The 20,567-nt window shown below is 37.5% G+C and overlaps 1 protein-coding gene across 6 annotated transcripts in view; it reads left to right on the plus strand.

Moving 5' to 3' along the window:
- Window positions 1-20,567, plus strand: part of DYRK1A (dual specificity tyrosine phosphorylation regulated kinase 1A) — a 142,788-nt gene that overhangs the window by 117,795 nt on the left and 4,426 nt on the right. For all 6 annotated transcript variants that reach the window (XM_059921540.1, XM_059921541.1, XM_059921543.1 and 3 more), the window contains 5 exons: window positions 1,554-1,840; window positions 4,414-4,560; window positions 6,415-6,555; window positions 14,646-14,952; window positions 15,428-15,552. In XM_059921540.1, coding sequence (XP_059777523.1) covers window positions 1,554-1,840; window positions 4,414-4,560; window positions 6,415-6,555; window positions 14,646-14,952; window positions 15,428-15,552 — 1,007 coding nt within the window. The remainder of the gene's footprint in view (window positions 1-1,553; window positions 1,841-4,413; window positions 4,561-6,414; window positions 6,556-14,645; window positions 14,953-15,427; window positions 15,553-20,567) is intronic.

Below are 20,567 nucleotides of genomic sequence, written 5' to 3' on the forward strand. Positions count from 1 at the left end.
TCTTTAGTGCTCAGCACATTATAGATACTCAGTAAATGAATGATGAATTAGTGGAATTGAGTGGATTGATCTTCCATTGGAAGAACACTCTGATCACAGCTTCTTAGAGGGATTGTCGTAATCATGTTTGAATTCTGACACCAGTTACCTTCTGCATTCCTTTTGCGGCTGCTGCTTAACCAGGTCAAAACGCTTGTTTGGACCATGTCTCTGGGGTGTCTTATGTCACATGGAGCTATGTTCTTAATTTTAAACCTATGAACTCAGTGATTAAGAGCAGATGTTATACATTCTTACGTAACTGTTGGTGAGAGTTGAGTTGTACTCTGGACTCCTAGAGAGCCATGTAGTAGTTGTGTTGTGTTACGTATCCTCATTGTAGCTCATGAGTGTCAGGAGTGATCTAAAAGCAATGTTGACATGCACTGCCTCCAGGGAGACAGTTCAGGGCTACGACCAGGACAACACAGCGTATCCCCTTTCTCAGGGACCAGACATTGAATACTGTCCTAGTTGTTCCAGACAAATCTGTAGAGAAACCTCTGTTTTAAATGATACTAAAAGACCAAAATGAAGGTAGCCTTGACAAATGGTTGTTTTATGTCATTCCAGTTGAGTTCTAGGTGCTCAGTTTGGTGTGTATAAGAATTTTTATACTGAAGGGCAGTTCTTTATTGAATAACTTCATCTGATGTGAAGTCAGTGTTAATACTTAAAGCACAACTTTTTGAAGCAGTTTGTCGACCATTAAGCCTTTGTAGAGGATCAGTAGTGATACCAAGTAATGTATTCTATTAGTCTTTACCCATTCATAAGCCTACTCATAATTTCTTGTGATTGAGCTTTATTTTGAAGTTTTCCCAAACCTTCAGTCTTGGACAGGGTGTCCCATGTACCGGTTTGATGAACATAATAATCAAATGCCTTGATTATGAACTCTAGTACCTTACAATGTGATTTTCGAGCCTTTGCTGTATTTGCCCAAAAGAAAAAAAAAATGTCTTCCTTTGACAATTGTTTCAAAAAATTACTAGTGAAATCTAAGGCTCAGCAAAGCAGATTGTGTATATGTATCAAAGCCTTCCCAGAGAGGGCTGCCAAGTACAGCGTCGTCACAAGCTGGACATCCCAGTGGGTGGAGCTTAGATGAAGTTGTGAGGTAGGGCTTTCAGGGAGTACAACGTGTTTTCTCTTACAAGTGACGATAAAATTATCAAAGTATTCTCAGTACTCTTTGTCAATTTGCTACTTGTGTTTTCATACCTGACTTAATTTTTTTTTTAAGCAAGGCATTTTGGTGGTACTTCTTGCATTATATTGCTTATTGGCAGACAGTATACACTAATATATTAATTCAGCAGATGAACAATTTAGATATTCTTAACTGATTAAAGAATGTGCTGTTTAGTGCAGAATGCTGATCGCCAGATTTTAACTTGATTTTCACTCTGCATTTGACATTGTCATGTTACAGATTGTTGGAGAGTTCAAATGCATGTTATTCTCATTTTATTGGTATGTATAATTTAAAATGAAACTTTTTTCTCTTTCAGTGCATTTAAAACGCCACTTTATGTTTCGAAACCACCTCTGTTTAGTTTTTGAAATGCTGTCCTACAACCTCTATGACTTGTTGAGGAACACCAATTTTCGAGGTGTCTCTTTGAACCTAACACGAAAGTTTGCACAGCAGATGTGCACTGCACTGCTTTTCCTTGCGACTCCAGAACTTAGTATCATTCACTGTGACCTAAAACCTGAGAATATCCTTCTGTGTAACCCCAAACGCAGTGCAATCAAGATTGTTGACTTTGGCAGTTCTTGTCAGTTGGGGCAGAGGGTAAGTATATTTCAGGACTTGTGAATTAAAATTAGAATTAGGTTAAAACAGTGTAAGTAGATACTTGAAATGTTATTAATCTGTATACAATTTGGAGGTAATTACAGGATGGTTATCTTTAAAATGCAGCACTTGAATCACCTTGTGTTGATACCTATTTTGGGAAATACCTTTTAAAATGCAAATAGTAAACTTTGAATTAGAAGGTATTAGTTTTTCAAAGTTTATCTTAAAAAATTATGTGTATGCTAAAAGTCTAAGAGAAAAGAGGGGATGGATATATTAAATATTAGGTGATTTGTTGTAACTGTATTTCCCAAATAGAGGTCCTTAGTATAAATTTGGGGAAATTCCAATAATAGAACATTGACTCCTTGCTGTAAAATATTTCTCTAAATATAGGTCAAGATAAATGTTTTTCCTCAAAAGCTGATGGGTAAAAAAAAAATGCAGGTAATTTTACATTACACACAGTGATACAGTGTAAATTACTAGGTTGATAGACATACTTGTTTTGATAAATAAGTTTAAATCCTTTTTTTGTTTTATAAATTATGACACCGAACTAGTTTTCTTTAGAGTGCTAAAAACAGACATGTCCATAGCAATAAATAGATTTAGGTTTAGCTGATTTTAGGAAAACAAAATTTTCCTACGGCTCTTTCTAGCATTATGAAAGCTACTCTAACTGTTTTGCATATAAAATAGAAGTTACAGGATGTTCTCTTCTTGAAAGCAACTAGGGTCACCATTTGATAATACTTTATTCATTTAAAATGTTGTTCCTATTTACTTTAAGTATTGAAACTGCATTTCTTAAAAAAAAAAGGTAAAAACATAACTAACATGGAGATATTCCTATTTCATATTGGCTTTCCATTTCTTGTTTTTCCAAATTAGTGAAATTTCCTATCCAACTTTATTCCAGCTTTTAAATACAGTAGGTTAATTTAATCATGAAGGTTTATGGTCAGTTAACAAGATTGTCTTTTTGTTATTTTCTGCAAATTATCTTATGGTAGCAATGCTACAATGAAATAATTTTTAAAAATGGAAGGAATAGGAAGCAAAGTTTGCAGTTTCGGATGCCTCTGAAAATCAAAAGATGCTCATAGTTGTTAATAGGGATAAAGTATATTGTAAATGGAAAATATGTGCCCATCTTGAGAGTCATTTGAATAGATTTTAGACTTGTAAAATTTTTTCCTATTTAAACCAAATCATATATGCCGCCCTGATATCAAGCACTACTATCTCTCTCCAGCCAAAGTGAAACAGCTATACCTTTAGCTCAGTGAGTTTTTAACTATGTGAGTGTATCAGAATCCCATGGGAAGTCATTTCCAAAACAGACATACAGTGGCCCTATTCTAGGTCTGCTGGCTCAGTGTTAGAAGGTGGCAGGGCAAGTATGTTTCAGAAAAAGTTTCTCAGGCGGCGATCCTGGCGCACAGGCTTGTAGATAGCCCAACTACTGCTTTAAGCAGCTGGATAGGTAGGTGACAAACTTCCTTTCCTAAGCTGGGAAATAAGTCTCAGTAGTAGGGAGTCTTTGGGGCTTCACCATGCTGTTGGCATATAAAAACTTGGAAATGTAATACTTCTTCCTGGTCCCTTTCAGTTAGACTTTCTTCACTCTGAGCAGGCCTTAAGGTTGGGCTGACCTGCTTGTGGAGGCATGGGATGGTTCTCAGATTTGGCTGGAGTCGTGGAGGTCACAGAAGCTTTCGTGAGAAGCGACTCCATGCTGCTGGCTGCCTCGTTTGAGTGTTAAGTTAGGAAGTTTGGGTAGGAGGATTTTGTTTGTTTTTCTCCCTTTTTTAAGTAAAACTATCTTTGCTTTTGTAGTATTTCTAGATATAAATTTTAAATGGCCAGGTGAAGATGAATTGGTCTCTGAAGACATCTCAGATTACTTCATCGAAAATAATCCATTTCAAGATTTCTTTTTCTAAGAAGTCTTAGAATGAGATGGAGGGGGACAGGGTAGAGAAGTGATTAGTCAGAAACGACTCCCAATTGAATCTTTACGTGGCAGTGTTTCTAGATTTATCTGTGAGACTGGTACAGTACAGATGTCTGAAATTTCAATTACATTGTGCTGAGTTTGAGTCTTTCTTAATGCTTTGAATTAACCTGAAAAAAGTCTTTCAGGTTAATTTAGATACAATTTAGCTGTTAAATTAATGGTAAACCAAGTACCAGCCATAGCAGGAAAGAATAATTAATAGGGAGATAAATTGTTCTCAATAATATTTTCTTCTAATAAGGCATAATTGTTTTAAGATATATCTTGGTTACCGGTTAGGATTGAACTAAATGAAAGGGCTTGATTTACATATATATATTTTTTTTTTTTCTTTTTTTTTGCATTTCACAGTCAGATTTACCACTCCCTTAAAACGTTTAGTTCTTTAACAGTATTCATAGTCTAATATTGAAATCAGTAAATCGAACTCTAATAACCCAGTTATTTTTTGCTGTTAATATTAGACTTGTGTTCTTAATTCATTGTTGACCACAGTTAAACAAAACTTATTTTGGAATTAATACTATTTTGAAATATATTTCAGATATACCAATATATTCAGAGTCGCTTTTATCGGTCTCCAGAGGTGCTACTGGGAATGCCTTATGACCTTGCTATCGACATGTGGTCCCTTGGGTGTATTTTGGTTGAAATGCACACTGGAGAACCTCTGTTCAGTGGAGCCAATGAGGTATATGATGGATCGCTTTAAAAATTCTGTTTTTGTTTTCAATCTCTGACAGTATAATCTGAAAGTTGTTTTTAGGAAAAGATGTCTATTTACCAACTTTAATCATTCAAGTGTTAGGTCAGTTTTGAACTTATTTTATCCATTTTTAATTTTTTTTCAATTATGTAACGGTGAGTTCAGAATTACGAGATGGGAAGCGAGATCTTTCTATCTGCCAGTGGAGGAGAACAATAAATTAGATTAGAAAATGTTAAGTATTTTGGTGTAAATTTTACAGATTTTAAGTATAAGAACAGAAAAAGATGATAATGAAGAAATGAGGACCACCCTAAAAACAGTGTAAACATCACTGTAAATTCTGAGAGTATGATTTGAAATTAAAGTAAATGATGACTAGTAGGGTTGATGAATATTTGATCTGAATAATTCAGGGTAAATTAGGACTATAGAATTTTAGAGCAAGTCCACAGGTGTTCATTCTGTGTTCTTAGAAGATTTTTGAAGGTCAGAGGCAGTGCCTGGGAAGAGGGAGGGCAAGGGAGAGGGAGGCCAAGCTCCCTTACAGTCAGAGGAATGGGCTTTCATTGGTTTTAAAACTATTTGCTTGTGGGATCCTGTTGTGTTTTGTTTTTTAAAGAAAAGTTAACCATTGCAGATCGTGATCAGTCCATTCATTTATACATGAGAAAAGAAAGACTAATGAAATTTCATGACTTGAACTGGGTTATACAACTGTCAATAAATAGTGTCAGAAACGTGTCCCTTCCTCCTTCCTTTTAATTCACTTCACTCTAGCCAGTGAGCTGCTCTTTGGCAGAACTGCCATAAGTGTGTCTTTGGTTTTCTTTTAATAATAAATAATATAAAGGTAATAGTACCTTTTTCATGGGCTTAAACAATATTAGGAGCATCTGAAACTTCAGTGGCTTCCATCTCACTCATGGTGAAAGCCAGAGCCCTTTTGAGTAGCTTGAACATCCCTTACTCCCTCTGTCTCCTGTTCTCCCTCCACCTCTCCCTGCTGTCCTGTCCCCTGTCCCCGCCTCCGTCTCCCGGCCCAGCACACACAACTCTCTCTCAGGTCCCTACGAACCACAGGCCTGTACCAGGGCCCTTGCGTTCATTCTTTCCTCCGTGCCTGGAGTGCTCTTGCTCCTGCCCTCGCGGCCTTCATGTTTTTGCTCTCATGTCACCTTCTCGGGGAAGCCTTTCGTGACACCCTGTTTTAAGTTGCAGTGCCCTTCTCACTCTCCATCCCCTTTTAATTTTCTCCATGGTTCTTAGTGGTCATCTGATATTTATTTGCTTATTATGTATTTGCTTCTTGGTGATCTTTTCCTCTATAACACAAACTTTTGGGCAGGGATTTTTGTCTGTTTTGTTTATTGCTGTGTTCTAGTGGGCATGGTTTCCAGCATATAGTAGACGCTCAGTATTTGAGTGAATTAATCTGCACTTTGTAAAAATACTTTTATTGGGTCCACACTTTTAAGCCTTTGGGTTTTTTTTTTCTGTGTGTGTGATTATTTAACTAAAATTCTCCCAAAACTTAAACTTTAAAACTCCCTCCAATCATTTCCTTACTCTCCATTGTATCCATGACCACCTGCCATCCCATGGATATACGTGTTTGCTTAATTGTGTGCCCTCCCCTCTGTGGAGTGTGGGGCTCAAGGAGGGCAGGGACTTTATCTCTTGTGTTCATTATTCTATGCTTACTGCCCCGAGGAGTGCCCAACACACAGGAGATGCTTGATTTATTTATTTCTAATTTATGAATGAATGAATTGATGAGCACAGATAGGATGTCCTACAGTAGAAATTACAGGTTTTTTGTTTTTATTTTTAATACAGGTAGATCAGATGAATAAAATAGTGGAAGTTCTGGGTATTCCACCTGCTCATATTCTTGACCAAGCACCAAAAGCAAGAAAGTTCTTTGAGAAGTTGCCAGATGGCACTTGGAACTTAAAGAAGACCAAAGATGGAAAACGGGTAAAATAGGGAAATAATTTTTTTGAGCCTTTTTTATTTCTTTTACTGAGCTGTCTCTATATAGCGCATTTTGTATTTACTTGAAATCAGTGTTGCTGAAGTCAGTTATTAACAGTAGTTCCATTGATAACTTAGGTATATATTTTCTTCATAAGTTGGTTATAGAGTTTGACCTGAACTATCTGTATGGACCAGTGTTTGCTTAGTGCTCTTTAAGGCTTCATTTTGAAACTATATGTCTGCCTTTTGAGGTAGCTGATCAAATCACCATGCCTTGTTTCCACAGTAGAATTAGTAAGTTTGACCTTTGTTTCTCATAGTTTGAGTATATAGTGAAGTCACAGTTAACAATACTGCAGCTGTGAACAGTGGAAGTCATAATTGCAGTAAATGGCTCTTTTTTTTTAAGTTCAGATGAGAGAAAAGGATTTTTGACTTAAGCAGTTTGTGGCAAGAATATGAAGTGACTTAAATGGTCCTTTGATAGATTTCAGATTCCTAGCTTGGGTAACAGGAGTTTCACATCTCCAAAATCTTTAAAATTTAAGTGAGGTTTTTAACACGTTAGGTACGTTTTAGTAATTTTCTTTTATCTGAGAACTTTTTTCAGATACCTAAACTATGTCAGTTTAATAGAGTAAATGATAACAGTTTTGCATCTTGATTTACATCTTTGTTTTATATATCTGAAAATAATCATGTTTTGTAATCTAGTTTGTTTCTAGTATAAGATGAAAATAATCTATAAATATATGATTGTATGTGATAACGTATACCAGACACCTTGTGACTGTAGTTTTTGCATTTTCAACACTTAAGAGATTTTATTTTTGCTACACTTTTTATTTTGCCCTTGCGTTTTAGCGATGCTGCCACCAGGTGTCATTTCCAGTGAACTGAAGATGATGCTTACGTGCTGTAATTCACCTTCAGCTATGCAGTCTTAACTTTTAATATCAAATGGGTTTTTTTTTTAAGAATATTAAAAAAAAAATATATATATATATATATATATATAATTGTATCTTTCACAATTGATTTGTAACTTAACTGCATTCTGCCTTATTCTCTGAAGTTCCAGGCATTGTAATATCCGGCAGCTAAATTATGCCTACTCCCCATAAGGAAGGGATGGAAAATACCAAGCAAGACATCCTGAATCCTTTTGCCTTTGTCCACATAGCTTTATCAGTCATGGCCCCTTTTCCCATTGAACCAAAACACAGCGTAGGAGTCCTGAGCTTCTGCAGCATTCAGGGTTGCTCCTGCCAGTTGATTTTAATTGGCATGGAGGAAGTGAAGCCTTCTTTATGTTTTTATCTCTCTGCAATACAGGCTGCCACTTCTTTTTCCAGTTTGAAGTTTTTTTTCCCTTCTTCTTCTGCTGTTTTTTTTCCTTTTTCTAAATGAAACATTCATCTCATTCCATTTCCCTAATCTCTGCCTTATAAAACCACAGTTAAGTCACAGTGAATTGTAACCTACCTATCATTTCTCCAAAATTCAGGTATAATTATTTTAAATTGTTTAGGGAGGACATTTCAGAAAAGAGTAGTTAAATCTTTTCCCTTAAAATTGAAAGTGAGTATCTTGACCTACATTTAATACATATTAATTAACCATAGATTGAGATTTTCTTCAGCTGCAATTAAGCAACTGACTTAAGAAACTTTTATTTTTTAAAGTGTAAAATAACTACTTCTCTTTAAATAGAAATAAATTTTCAGCAACAAAAAAATCAAATCCATAACCAAATGGTTACATTATAACGATGCACTGGGGATTTTAACCCTAAGTATAAACAGGTGTGCATGCACTATCATTGGGTATATTTGTTTGCTTTATTTCCTTAGTGATGTTATTTTTACTTTTAATTTCTCATTTTATGTTTCAAGGGCCCATTTTAGCTTCCTAGTAATGAAATCCATACCTACTATCTATTTTTTTCCTTTGGTGGGGAAGGGGGATGAAGAATTAAGAGTATAAATGATGCTATTTTGTTGAAGTATAATTTATATACAGTAAGATGAGTATTTTAAGTGTTCTAACTTTTTAGCTTTTAAATACAACAGTATATATCCACTACCTAAAACAAGGCATAGAGTACTTCCACCACCTCTTATATCCGTTTCTGTCATCTCACCCTCAGTTTCTGATTTCTGTCATCATAGGTTAGTTTTGGCTATTCATAGGAAAAATTCATGTAAATGGGATCTGTATAGTATTTATTACTTTGTTTCTTTCACTTAACAGACATTGTTTTTGGAGATTCATCCATATTGTGTCTCAGAAGTTACTCCATATTATTGCTTCATAGTATTTCATTGAATGGAAATATTGTATTTATATTTACCTGTCAGTGGATGTTTGGGTTGTTTCCAGTTTAGGACTATTATGAATAAGGCTACTGGGAACATTCTTGTATCAACTTTTGTACACTTAAGTTTTCATTTCTCTGGGGTCACTACTTAGAAGTAGAATTGCCAGATCATAGGGTGTATGTGTGTTTACCTTCGTAAGAAAAGAGCAAACAGTTTCCCACAGTTTTATCATTTTGCATCCCCACAAGGTATGAGAGTTCCAGTTGCATGACATCCTCACCATTTGATGCGGTTGGTCTTTTTGATTTTAGCCATTCTAATGGGTATATAGTGGTTTTCATTTGCATTTCCCCATGACTGATGATAGTGACCACCTTTTCGTGTGCTCATTAGCCATTCATGTATCTTCTTTTGTGATAGTCTTTCCAGTCTTTTGCCTGTTTGTTATTGGGATGTTTAATTGTTGAGCTGTAGGAGTTCTTTTTTTTAACATGTAATGGATATAAGTCCTTCGTCACATATATGTCAGTATTTATTCTCAGACTGCGGCTCGCCTATTTCTTTTCTTAGTAGTAGTTTTTAATGAGCAGGAAATTTAATCTCTTTTTTTATGAATAGTGTTTTTTGTATTCTAAGAAGTCTTTACCTTCCTCAAGTTTATGAAGATGCTCTCCTTTAAAAGTTTTTTTTAAATTGAAGTGTATGTAGTTGATTTACAATGTTGTATTAGTTTCAGATGTACAGCATAGTAATTCAGTTATACATACCTACATACATTCTTTTTCAGATTCTTTTCCCTTCTAGGTTATTGCAAAATATCTAGTATGTCCTTGTTCGTTATCTGTTTTATATATACTAGTGTGTATATGTTAATCCCAAACTCCTAATTTATCCCTCCCCCATCCCTTTCCCCTTTGGTAACCATAAATTTGTTTTCTATGTCTGTAGGTCTATTTCTGTTTTGAAAGTAAGTTCATTTGCATCTTTCTTTTCTTTTTTTTTTTTAGATTCCACATATAAGTGATCTATTTGTCTTTCTTTGGCTTATTTCACTTAGTATGATAATCTCTAGGTCCATCCATGTTGCTGCAGATGGCATTATTTCATTCTTTTCTGTGGCTGAGTAATATTTTGCTATATATATATAGAGAGAGAGAGAGAGAGAGAGATACACCCCACATCATCTTTATCCACTCACCTGTCGATGGACATTTAGGTTGCTTCCATGTCTTGGCTGTTGTATTGGGTTGGCCAAAAAGTTCGGGTTTTTCTGCAAGATGTTACGGAAAAAACCCGAACGAACTTTTTGGCCAACCCAATAAATAGTCCTGCAGTGAACATCGGGGTGTTTGTATCTTTCTGAATTAGTTTTCTCTGGATATATGTCCAGGAGTCAGATTGCAGGATCATATGGTAACTCTATTTTTAGTTTTTAAGGAACCTCCATACTGTTCTCCATAGCGGTTGTACCAAATTACATTCCCACCAACAGTGCAGGAGGGTTCCCTTTTCACCACACCTTCTCCAGCATTTATTATTTATAGACTTCTCCATAATGGACATTCTGACTGGTGTGAGGTGATAACCTCATTGTAGTTTTGATTTGCGTTTCTCTAATAATCAGTGATGTTGAGCATCTTTTCATGTGCCTGTTGGCCTTATCTTTCTTCGAGAATCTTTACATCCTTCCTTTGTGTGTGTCTGTCTGTGTATATTTGTTTTATCAATAACTGAGAGGAGTGTTCATCTTTAGTGATGATACTGGATTTGTCTTAATCTCCTTCAGTTGCTTTATGTTTTTTGAAGCTCTCTTAATAAGTATACCTATTTAGTATTGTTAGGACTTGGTGATAAATTCAGTCTTTCATTACCATGAAATATTCCTCTTTATCTCTAATAATATTTTTGTCTTTAAGTCTACTTTGTCTAATATTACTCTAGCTATACTGGCTTTTTAATTCTTAACATTTTTATAGTGTTGTTTTTTTACCCTTTTACTGTAAACCTGTTCATACTTTTGTATGTAAAGTATGACTTTTGTATACAAAATGTAGTTGAGTCATCCTTTTTAATCTAGTCAAATAGTATCTTTCTTTCACAATGAATATTTAGCCTATTTAATTATTCAGGGGTTTGGGTTTTAGACTTTTGCCTTATTTGTATTCTATTTGTTTTATCTGTTCTTTGTTCCCTGTTCCTTCTTTACTGCCTTCTTTTGAGTTGAGTACTTTTTGGTATTTTATTTCACCTTTTCTTAATTGACTGTTTAGCTGTTCTTCTGTGTGTAATTTTTAGTGTTGCTTTTACTACATGCATCTTTAACTTACCAGTTGAACTTAACAAAATGTTATATCACTTGATAAACCGTATGATAACCACGTGCTTTTGTCTAACCCCTTCTGTCTCTTGTCGTCATATATCACTTAGGCATATGTTATAACCCTCACAACACATTGACTACTTAAATTAAAAATGATTTTTAAAAGAGATTTAAAAACACATAAAAAATAAAATAAAAAGTTCTTTTCGGGAATTCCCTGGTGTTCCAGTGGTTAGGACTTGGAGCTTTCACTGCTGTGGCCCCAAGTTCAGTCCCTGGTTGGGGAACTAAGATCCTGCAAGCCCAAAAGAAAAAAAAAGTTCTTTTCATTTTACCCATAGACTTTTTCATTTCTTTTTGCAGTTCCTGACTTCAGTCTTGTATTGTGTTCCTTCAGCTTGAAGAACTTCCTTTAACTTTTTATTTTATAGTGAATAACTTCTGCTGATGAATTCTCTCAGCAGTTGTTTATCTGAAAATATCTTTATTCACCTTCGTTTTTGGGAAGATATTTTCCATGGATATGGAAATTACAAATTGATATAGAGTTTTAGGTTTACGTTTCAGCAAAAGAAAATGAAGTTGTTTAAATATGTTAATGACATTGTTTTCTGTATTACATTGTTTCTGAAGAAAAGTCAGTGGTTTTTCTAAGCATTGTTTTCTTTATGAAATATTTCTCTCTCTTCCCCCTGGCTGATTTTGATGCTTTTTTTTTAATTATTGTACTTTAAGATGTTTTTATTTGATTCTCACAATAAGAAGATGACGATAGTAATAATAGATATTCTTGGTTTCATTTTTACACATCAGAAAACTGAGATTTAAGAGTGTTAAATAAATTCTTTGGCGACCACAGCAAGGAATGGTAGGGCTAGAAAGCAAGCTCAGGTCTTCTCCGGCTGCGCTTAGCACGCTCTCACGCTGAGAAAGAGAAGTTGGGGATATAGCGAAGAAGGAAAATGCCTTTAGCACAGGGATCTTCTGTGGAAGAGAAGAGTAAAGAAGCAAGCAATTTGGGTGACGCACTCAAACATGACATATAAAAGCTGGTATGAGTTTTGTAGATCTTTTCGTTCAACCTCTTTTTTTTTTTTTTTGCTTTTTTTTTTTAATGTTTGATTTTTCAGCAGTTTGACTATTAGGTTCTTATGTATAGTTTTCCTTGTATTTATTTTCCATGGAGTTTGCTGAGTTTGTTAGACCTGTGGGTTAATCTCTTTCATCAATTTTTGAAAGTGCTCAGACATCATCCTTTCAAATATTTGTTCTGCTTCACTCTCTCTTCTCCTGCTAATTATTCAATTAAATATATGTTATAGTGCTTACTATTAGAGGTCTCTGTTTGGTTTATTCATTTTGTTTTCTTTTTGTGTGTTAGTTTAGGTAATTTCTTTGCTCTTTCTAGTTCACTGATTGTTTTTCTTCTGTTGAGCCCAGTCTGCTGTTAAAACCATTAAATGGATTCTCTGCATTTTTTTAGTTCTAGTGTTTTCACTTAATTTATCTTTTCTTTAAAAAATAGTTTTAAGTAACAGCCCCCCAATCTATCCACACGTTACCTAGCTTTTGAACTAAATTCTTTTTATCATAGTTATTTTTTTTTAATTAATTAATTTATTTATTTTGGCTGCGTTGGGTCTTTGTTGCTGTGTGCGGGCTTTCTCTGGTCATGGCGAGCGGGGGCTACTCTTTGTCGCGATGCGCGGGTTTCTCATTGTGGTGGCTTCTCTTGTTGCGGAGCATGGACTCTAGGCGCGTGGGCTTTAGTAGCTGTGGCACATGGGCTCAGTAGTTGTGGCTTGTGGGCTCTAGAGCGCAGGCTCAGTAGTTGTGGCGCACAGGCCTAGTTGCTCCGCGGCATGTGGGATCTTCCTGGACCAGTGCTCGAACCCGTGTCCCCTGCATTGGCAGGCAGATTCTTAACCACTGCTCCACCAGGGAAACCCCATAGTTATTTTAAAATACCTGTCTGTCAATTTCAACATTTGGGTCATTTATATATGTGGGTTTTCTACTATTTTTTTCACTTGATCATGGACCCTTTTTGTTTGTTTGTTTCATGTGTCTGTAATTTTTTATATGTATGTTGGACTTGCTGTATTTAAGAACAGTTGAGATGGAAGTAAATCTTATTTCCCTTTAGAAAGAGGCATGCCACTTACTGTGTCAGGCTACTAGTGTGATGAGACTGAGTCAATTTCATTTGTAGTTTAGCTGAATCTGGGCTTAGTTTGTTTTGTTTGTTTGCTTGACTTAGATTCTGTTCTCCACTGTCTTCTTAAGTTTTAAGCGGTGTTTGGAAACTGGAGAGATCTTTTATGCATTGTTGCCCAGCCAGCAACCTGCTGCTAACTCTTGGTGCCTCGGGGTGACCTGTGTGCATACTGCTGCTCTGGCCCCAGCTCTGCGGCGCCCTGGGGGACCCTCCCTGGGTCGTCTGCCTGTCCCATCCTTTGGCCCAGCCACACGTGGCTGTTAGAAGTTGGTTGGGAGTTGGGCTGGACTCTTCTTAGTCACATCTGTGGCATTTGCTCCTTCTCCCACCATAAGTCTCTTCTTTCCTAGGAAAGACTGTTAATTTTCTAGAATTTAGTTAATCTGGTTTCTTTAGTCCTCAGCTCTCTGATAGGTTTTTAAAAAGCAGTGATTTTGTTGTTTGCCTGCCTGGCTTGTTCTTGATTTTAGAGTAAGAGCGATGGTCTCTTGCGAATTTCTACATTGTACCTAGAAGCAACAATCCAGTGATACTATTCTGAATAAATTCAGTATCCATAGGGATTTTAAAGGTTATACTGTTATCTGTTAAAATGAGTTCCCAGAAAATCTCAGCACATGTTAAGGCAATTTATTATTAAACATATTTTCTATCAATAAAATGAGGCATAAATAATTTACTTTTGATTTTTTTATCTGCATATGAGCAGGTAGGGTTAGACCCATGATTCTTTATTAGGAGTGACTTTTAAAGCTTTAATGAGCCACTGTTGCTGAGTAAGTGCCCCTGAGTTCACAGGTGTACTGGGCAGAAAAGAGGTTCACAATCACTGGTTGGCACACTTCCTTTGTAAAGGACCCCATAGTAAAGGTTTTGGCTTTGTGGCCTTCTGGTGCGTATTCTTACTTGGTTTTGTTTGTTTTTACAATCTTTAAAAATACAAAAACCATTCATAGTGGAGGCTATATAAAAAGAGGCTCTGAGCCAGGCCATAGTTTGTTGATCTCTGGGCTAGATGATCTTTATAGTCATTTCTGGTCTCAAAATTGAATTTCTCCTAACTACAGTGTGTTCGGAATAGTACTTGTGAAAATATAGAGGATCTAACTATAAAGCATATTTTTAATAAAGGCCTCAATATTATCATACATGTAAGCATATGTGACATTATGTAGGCTTTTACATATTCCATCAGATTTAGAGAAAGCCTTTTTATCTTTTTTCTCTTTAGGAGTATAAACCACCAGGAACCCGCAAACTTCATAATATTCTCGGAGTAGAAACAGGAGGACCTGGTGGGCGTCGTGCTGGGGAATCGGGTCATACGGTAGCTGACTACTTGAAGTTCAAAGACCTCATTTTAAGGATGCTTGATTATGACCCCAAAACTCGGATTCAACCTTACTATGCCCTGCAGCACAGCTTTTTCAAGAAAACAGCTGATGAAGGTACAAATACAAGTAATAGTGTATCCACGAGTCCTGCCATGGAGCAGTCACAGTCTTCGGGCACCACCTCCAGTACATCTTCAAGCTCAGGTCTGTTCTTTTGATATTATATTAGGCTTTGAAATGTTTCCTCTTTTCTTTACAAAGTAGGGGTTATTTTAAAGTTTTTTAAAGTTTGTTAATGGGTGGGAGGAATTATTTTTCCCGAATCTATTCTTTGTGGCTAGTAAAAAAATTCACCTCCCCCAAAGCTCCAATACTTAATTATGCATATAATAAATTCTGCTTGGAAACAATACTCTTTATTAGCCAAATTTTAAAATTGTTTTTAAAATGGAAATACTTGGTTCACATGCTTGAGTTTTCCCCTGACTTAACCAAACTTGGTCATATTTTAGTTCAGTGGTCGATGTGAAAGGACATAGAGAATTGGAAGCCTTCCTGGTATACTTTCAGGTTAATACAGATTTTTTTTGGTGACTCACTTCTCGTTATAGTTTTAGGATATATACTTGAACAAAATTAACTTTACACTCACAAGGTGTACCGTGTTGTGATACTTCAGGTGGATCATCGGGGACGAGCAACAGTGGGAGAGCCAGGTCGGACCCAACGCACCAGCATCGGCACAGCGGCGGGCACTTCACGGCCGCCGTCCAGGCCATGGACTGTGAGACACACAGCCCCCAGGTGAGCGGTCACACAGCCCTTCGTTCACGCCCTCCACTGTGCCCGGGGGTACCAGTGTTGGATGCCAAGTGTTTTTAGAATGATAACGTCATTTACTCTAAAAGGGTCATAGCTTCCTTGGTTGTAAGGAATTCTAACTTACACATCCTTGCAACTTTTTCCCTCCGTGTTTAGAAATAGCTGCCGTTTATTGAGTGCATACCAGCTGTTGCTCCAGGTGTTTGTTTATCTCGTTTACTCTGGCAGCATTTTGAGCCTTGCCCTGTTTGGATTTTCATTTTACTTTGGGAACTGTGACTTCAAGGTTTAGGGAACTTTCCGAGGTGCGTGATCTTAATTACTGCACTCCACTGCCTCTCGTGATCTGCTAATCACTGATAGTCCTAGATTCTGAATCAGTTTGTGTTTGATTTTCACCTCCATTTTTTGTTTTGAAGGTTTTTTGTTAAGGAGAATCTAATTAAGTAAGTTTTTTAAAGGGGTGAAGCAGATGATGGTAGTCAAAATATTTATTAAACACTCTTTGTAAAATAATAAGTTAATTCATACTGAGTACTGCGTTATGATGTTTATAATGAGAGGCAAGTATATTATCTAATGAGAAATAAAATGGAAGTTGATGAGTATCACTGCCCATTCTTGGGACTGGGGCAGCTGAGTGCTGGTGGAGAAAGGCATACCTGTAGATGCATTGTTACCCTTGTTAATTCATAGTCACCAGCATCTACTTCGGCAAGCTTACATGTTTCTCAGGTCATCTCATCGTGCTCCCATTCTGTTTAATAATTGCTTCAGACTCTTCTACTCTTGCTGGAAACCTTTGCCTCTCCTTCTCTGTTCTCCCTCACTCCTCACTGTGTAAGGGACAGTCCTCAGAAAGGAACGCCTCACTGCGTGTCACCAGCCACCTCGCCCAGCCTCCATGTGTGCCCGTCCCCTTTCCCCCGCCCCTTGTCAGCAGGGGCAGCAGCTCCTGCCTGGGACCAGCCACCTCGGGCCCTGCCCCTCTCCTCCCCCCCCCGGCACAGGACTTCGGCCTGCTCAGCCGCTGGCCCCTGTGTCGTCTGCTCACCTCCTCCCCGTCAGCACCTGATCATCCCCAGCTCTCTCCCATCCGAAGCAAAACCTTTCCCTGGCCCTTGTCTTCCTCGCCCCACATTTCTGCTACTATTACTTCACCCTTTAAGAAGTCTTCAGCTGCTCCAGTTGGGCTACTTCCCAACTCAGGAAACTGTTCCTGTGGAGTCACAGTGGTCATTACTGAGGAGCCCGGCGGACACTCAGTCACTTGTCTCTCTCTGGCCCTCACTCACATTGACACAGCCCTGGCTTCTCCGTGCTCTTTGTAGCACTCTCCTCTGCCTTCCCGGACAGGATGGCCCTCATCCCGGCCCACCCCCTTCCTTCACTGCCTCCTTTTCGGATTCTCTTCTCCCCCTCGGCCACGTAACGTGGGTGGTCTGTGCCCTGTCTCTCAGCTTAAACACTTCCTGGTGACCTCACCTGCTCTTACCAATGACTGCAGCTACCATCTCGATGTCAGTCACTTTACGTCTTTATTTCTGATCTAGACTTCACTCCTGAGCCCCACGCCTTTATTTCTAATCATTTACTATCAATACCGCTTTGGAAGTCCCTGCAGCACAAACCTACAGATGCATCCTATAAACCGATGTCACCATTTTCTCCTCCACCACAGCTCATCTGCTTTTATCTGTATCAATACAAATGGCCCTGAATTTATCCATTTGCTCAGGTCGTACACCTGGCACCTGGGGAGTTCATCCTTGACTCCTCTCTCCCTCACCCCCCACCTTGAATCCAATGGTAAATAGTATGGATTCTGAATATCCTGCGTATGTGTCTGTTCTCTCTACTTCACCCCCTTGGTACAATCATCTCTAGCTTATCTTACTGTAAAGACTATTATTCCAGCTGGACTTCCAGCGTCCAGTTTCATTCACCAGTCCCCCTCTGTTCTCTTCTCTGCAGCCAAGCGAGTGTTCAGTAGAGCAGTCTGATCCAGCCCTTTCCCCTGCTTTCAGCCGGTTTCTGGCTTTCTCTTGTACTTAAAAAAAATTGAGACTTCTTACAAAGGATTCAGTGATTTCTGTGATCTGGCCCCTACCCAGGCATCCTTCCTCCTCTTCATTCATTCTGGTCTTCCTGGAATTTTTTTTTTTTTTTTTTTCATTTTTCAGACTATATACCACGTTCCCTTTCACATTTCTCACATTGACCGTGCTCAGCCTGGAATAAGCTTTTCCTCCGTCTTTGCTTTGGTAACTACTATATATCCTTCAGGTCTTAAGTATCACTGCCAGAGGCTTTCCCTAATTCTTTAGAACGACCTTCCTTCCTTCTTCCGTCCCTTTCTCCTAGTTTCTAAATTAATGTTATTAGTTTTATGTAGTCTTTCTGAGATGTTTTATACATATGCAAGCAAATACAAATGTATATCCTTCACCTAACCTTTGTACACAAATGGTAGCATACCGTGCACACTGTTTCACATCTTGTTTTTTTATTTTAACATGTTTTACATATGTTTTTAAATATATATTATGGAGCTCTTTCTGTATCATTATATAGGGAGCTTTTTCATTCTTTTTGTTTTGTTTTTAACAGTCACACAGTATTCCATTGTTTTAGATATTCCAAGTCATTGCAGTAGTTCCCTATTAATGGACATTTAGCTTATTTCCAATCTTTTTTACTACTGCAAATAATGCTGTAATAAGTAACCCTATGTATAAATCATCCACACACATGCAGTTTATATGTGGTATGAATTCCTGGATGTGAAATTGCTGGGTCAAAGAGTAATGTGGTTTGTCATTTTGATAGCTGTTGCCAAATTGCTCTCCATATGGTTTTACCAGTTTAGCCTCCCACTAACAGAGTTTGGAGAAGTAGTCAGTGTGATCACCTTTGGATCAATCTGAACTGAAAAACCTGGTATTGGACAGAGTATAGTTACATTTCGCTTATTCTTTCTTTCCATGAATTTAAGTAGCTTCATAGTTTAAGAACCATTAGTATTTTCTGAGAACTTTCTGCCTATTTTTCTACCGGATTATTTTCAATAGTATTTCTTGAATTTTGATTCTGAGACCACCTTTGTTGAGTGGTCTTAATGATCTGTGCTAGCCACTGGTGATAAAGACACAGGCTTTGCCTTCCTAGAGCTTACCGTGACACAGAAAATAAGTAAAACAAATCAAATGAATAGAAATTGCAAGTACTATTAACTGTTAAAAAGAAAATAAGACAAGATAATGTAATAGAGAATAGTGATTTGTTGGGTGGGATGTATTAATTCAGATAGGCCGAACTGATAACAGGTAGACCCCCCCAAAATATGGTAGCTTAAAGAATGTGCAGTTTCTTTTTTATGTAGTAGTCCAGAGTGGGTATTCAGGTTAGTGGTGTGGCTCTCTTCCACATCCTGGGTTCCTACCATCTTATGACTGCCCCATCCCCAAGGGCCTAGTTGTCTGCTGCATCTGGCAGGCAGAAGGACTTGGGATGTATTTTGTGGGCCAGATCTGGCTGTAACATAGGAACCTTCATTCATATTCCATTGACTGAAACAGTCGTATGGCCATGTCTGTACAGGGGAGGCCGGGGAGTAAGCGGGGTGCAGCCTTTGCTCAGGAAGAAGAGTATGTTTTTTGAGGACAGTTCGGAACATCTGCCACAGAAATTGGGGGAGCATTAGCCAGAGTGGTGAGGGAAGACTCTGGAACTGAAATGATGAGAAAGAAGCATCCAAGCAGATATTAGAAATCAGAGCATTCTAGGCAGAAGGGAACAGTAAGTACAAACACCCTGAGGCTTTTGAAAGATGTTGACTAGGTAGAGGAATAGAAGGAAGATCCTGTGTAGTAGGAACTTAGGCAGCAAGAGGAAGGATGGCTAGAGGAGAAGGTTGGAGAAATGAGCATTGGCCAGATTGTTTATGGATTTTGGATTATTTTGTTTATCCATTCATCCATCAATGGACACTTAGGTTGTTTCCGTATTTTGGCTATTGTAAATAATGCTGAAGTGAATGAACATGGGGGTACATATATCTTTTCAGGATAGTGTTGTTGTTTTCTTCATATAAATACCCAGAAGTGGAACTGCAGGATCATATGGTAGTTCTGTTTTTAATTTTTTGAAGAACCTCCTCCATACTGTTTTCCATAGTGGCTGCACTAATTTATATTCCCACCAAGCAGTGCATGAGGGTTCCCTTTTTTCCACATCCTCACCAACACTTGCTATTTGTTGTCTTTTTGATAATAGCCATTCTCACGGGTGTGAAGTGATATCTCATTGTGGTTTTGATTTGAATTTCCCTGATGGTTCATGATGTTGAGCTGCTTTTCCTGTACCTATTGGCCATCTGTATGTCTTCTTTGGAAACAAGTCTAGCCAGATCTTCTGCCCATTTTTCAATCAGATTGTTTGGATTTTTGCTGTTGAGTTTTATCCGTTCTTTATATATTTTGGATATTAGCCTGTTACCAGATAATATGATTGACAAATATTTTCTCCCATTCAGTAAGTTGCCTTTTCATTTTGTTGATGGTTTCCTTTACTGGGCAGTAGCTTTTTAGTATGATGTCGTCCCATTTATTTATTTTTGCTTTTGTTGCTTTTGCTGTGGTGTCAGCTTCAAAAAATCATCACCAAGACCTATGTCAAGGAGCTTATTACTGCCTGTGTTTTCTTCTAGGAGTTTTATGGTTTCAGGTCTTACAGTCAAGTCTTTAATCCATTTTGAGTTAATTTTTGTGTTTGGTGTAAGATAGTGTGGTTGAGTTTCATTCTTTGGTATGTGGCTATCTAGTTTTCCCAACACCATTTATTGAAGAGACTATCCTTTCTCCATTGTATATTCTTGGTTCCTTTGTCATAAATTAATTGACCATATACGCGTAGACTTATTTCTGGGCTCTCTCTTCCGTTCCGTTGATCTATGTGCCTGTTTTTATGTCAGTACTATACTGTTTTAATTGCTATAG

The sequence above is a fragment of the Balaenoptera ricei genome, chromosome 4, assembly GCF_028023285.1.
Source record: "Balaenoptera ricei isolate mBalRic1 chromosome 4, mBalRic1.hap2, whole genome shotgun sequence".
Classification (NCBI taxonomy): domain Eukaryota; kingdom Metazoa; phylum Chordata; class Mammalia; order Artiodactyla; family Balaenopteridae; genus Balaenoptera; species Balaenoptera ricei.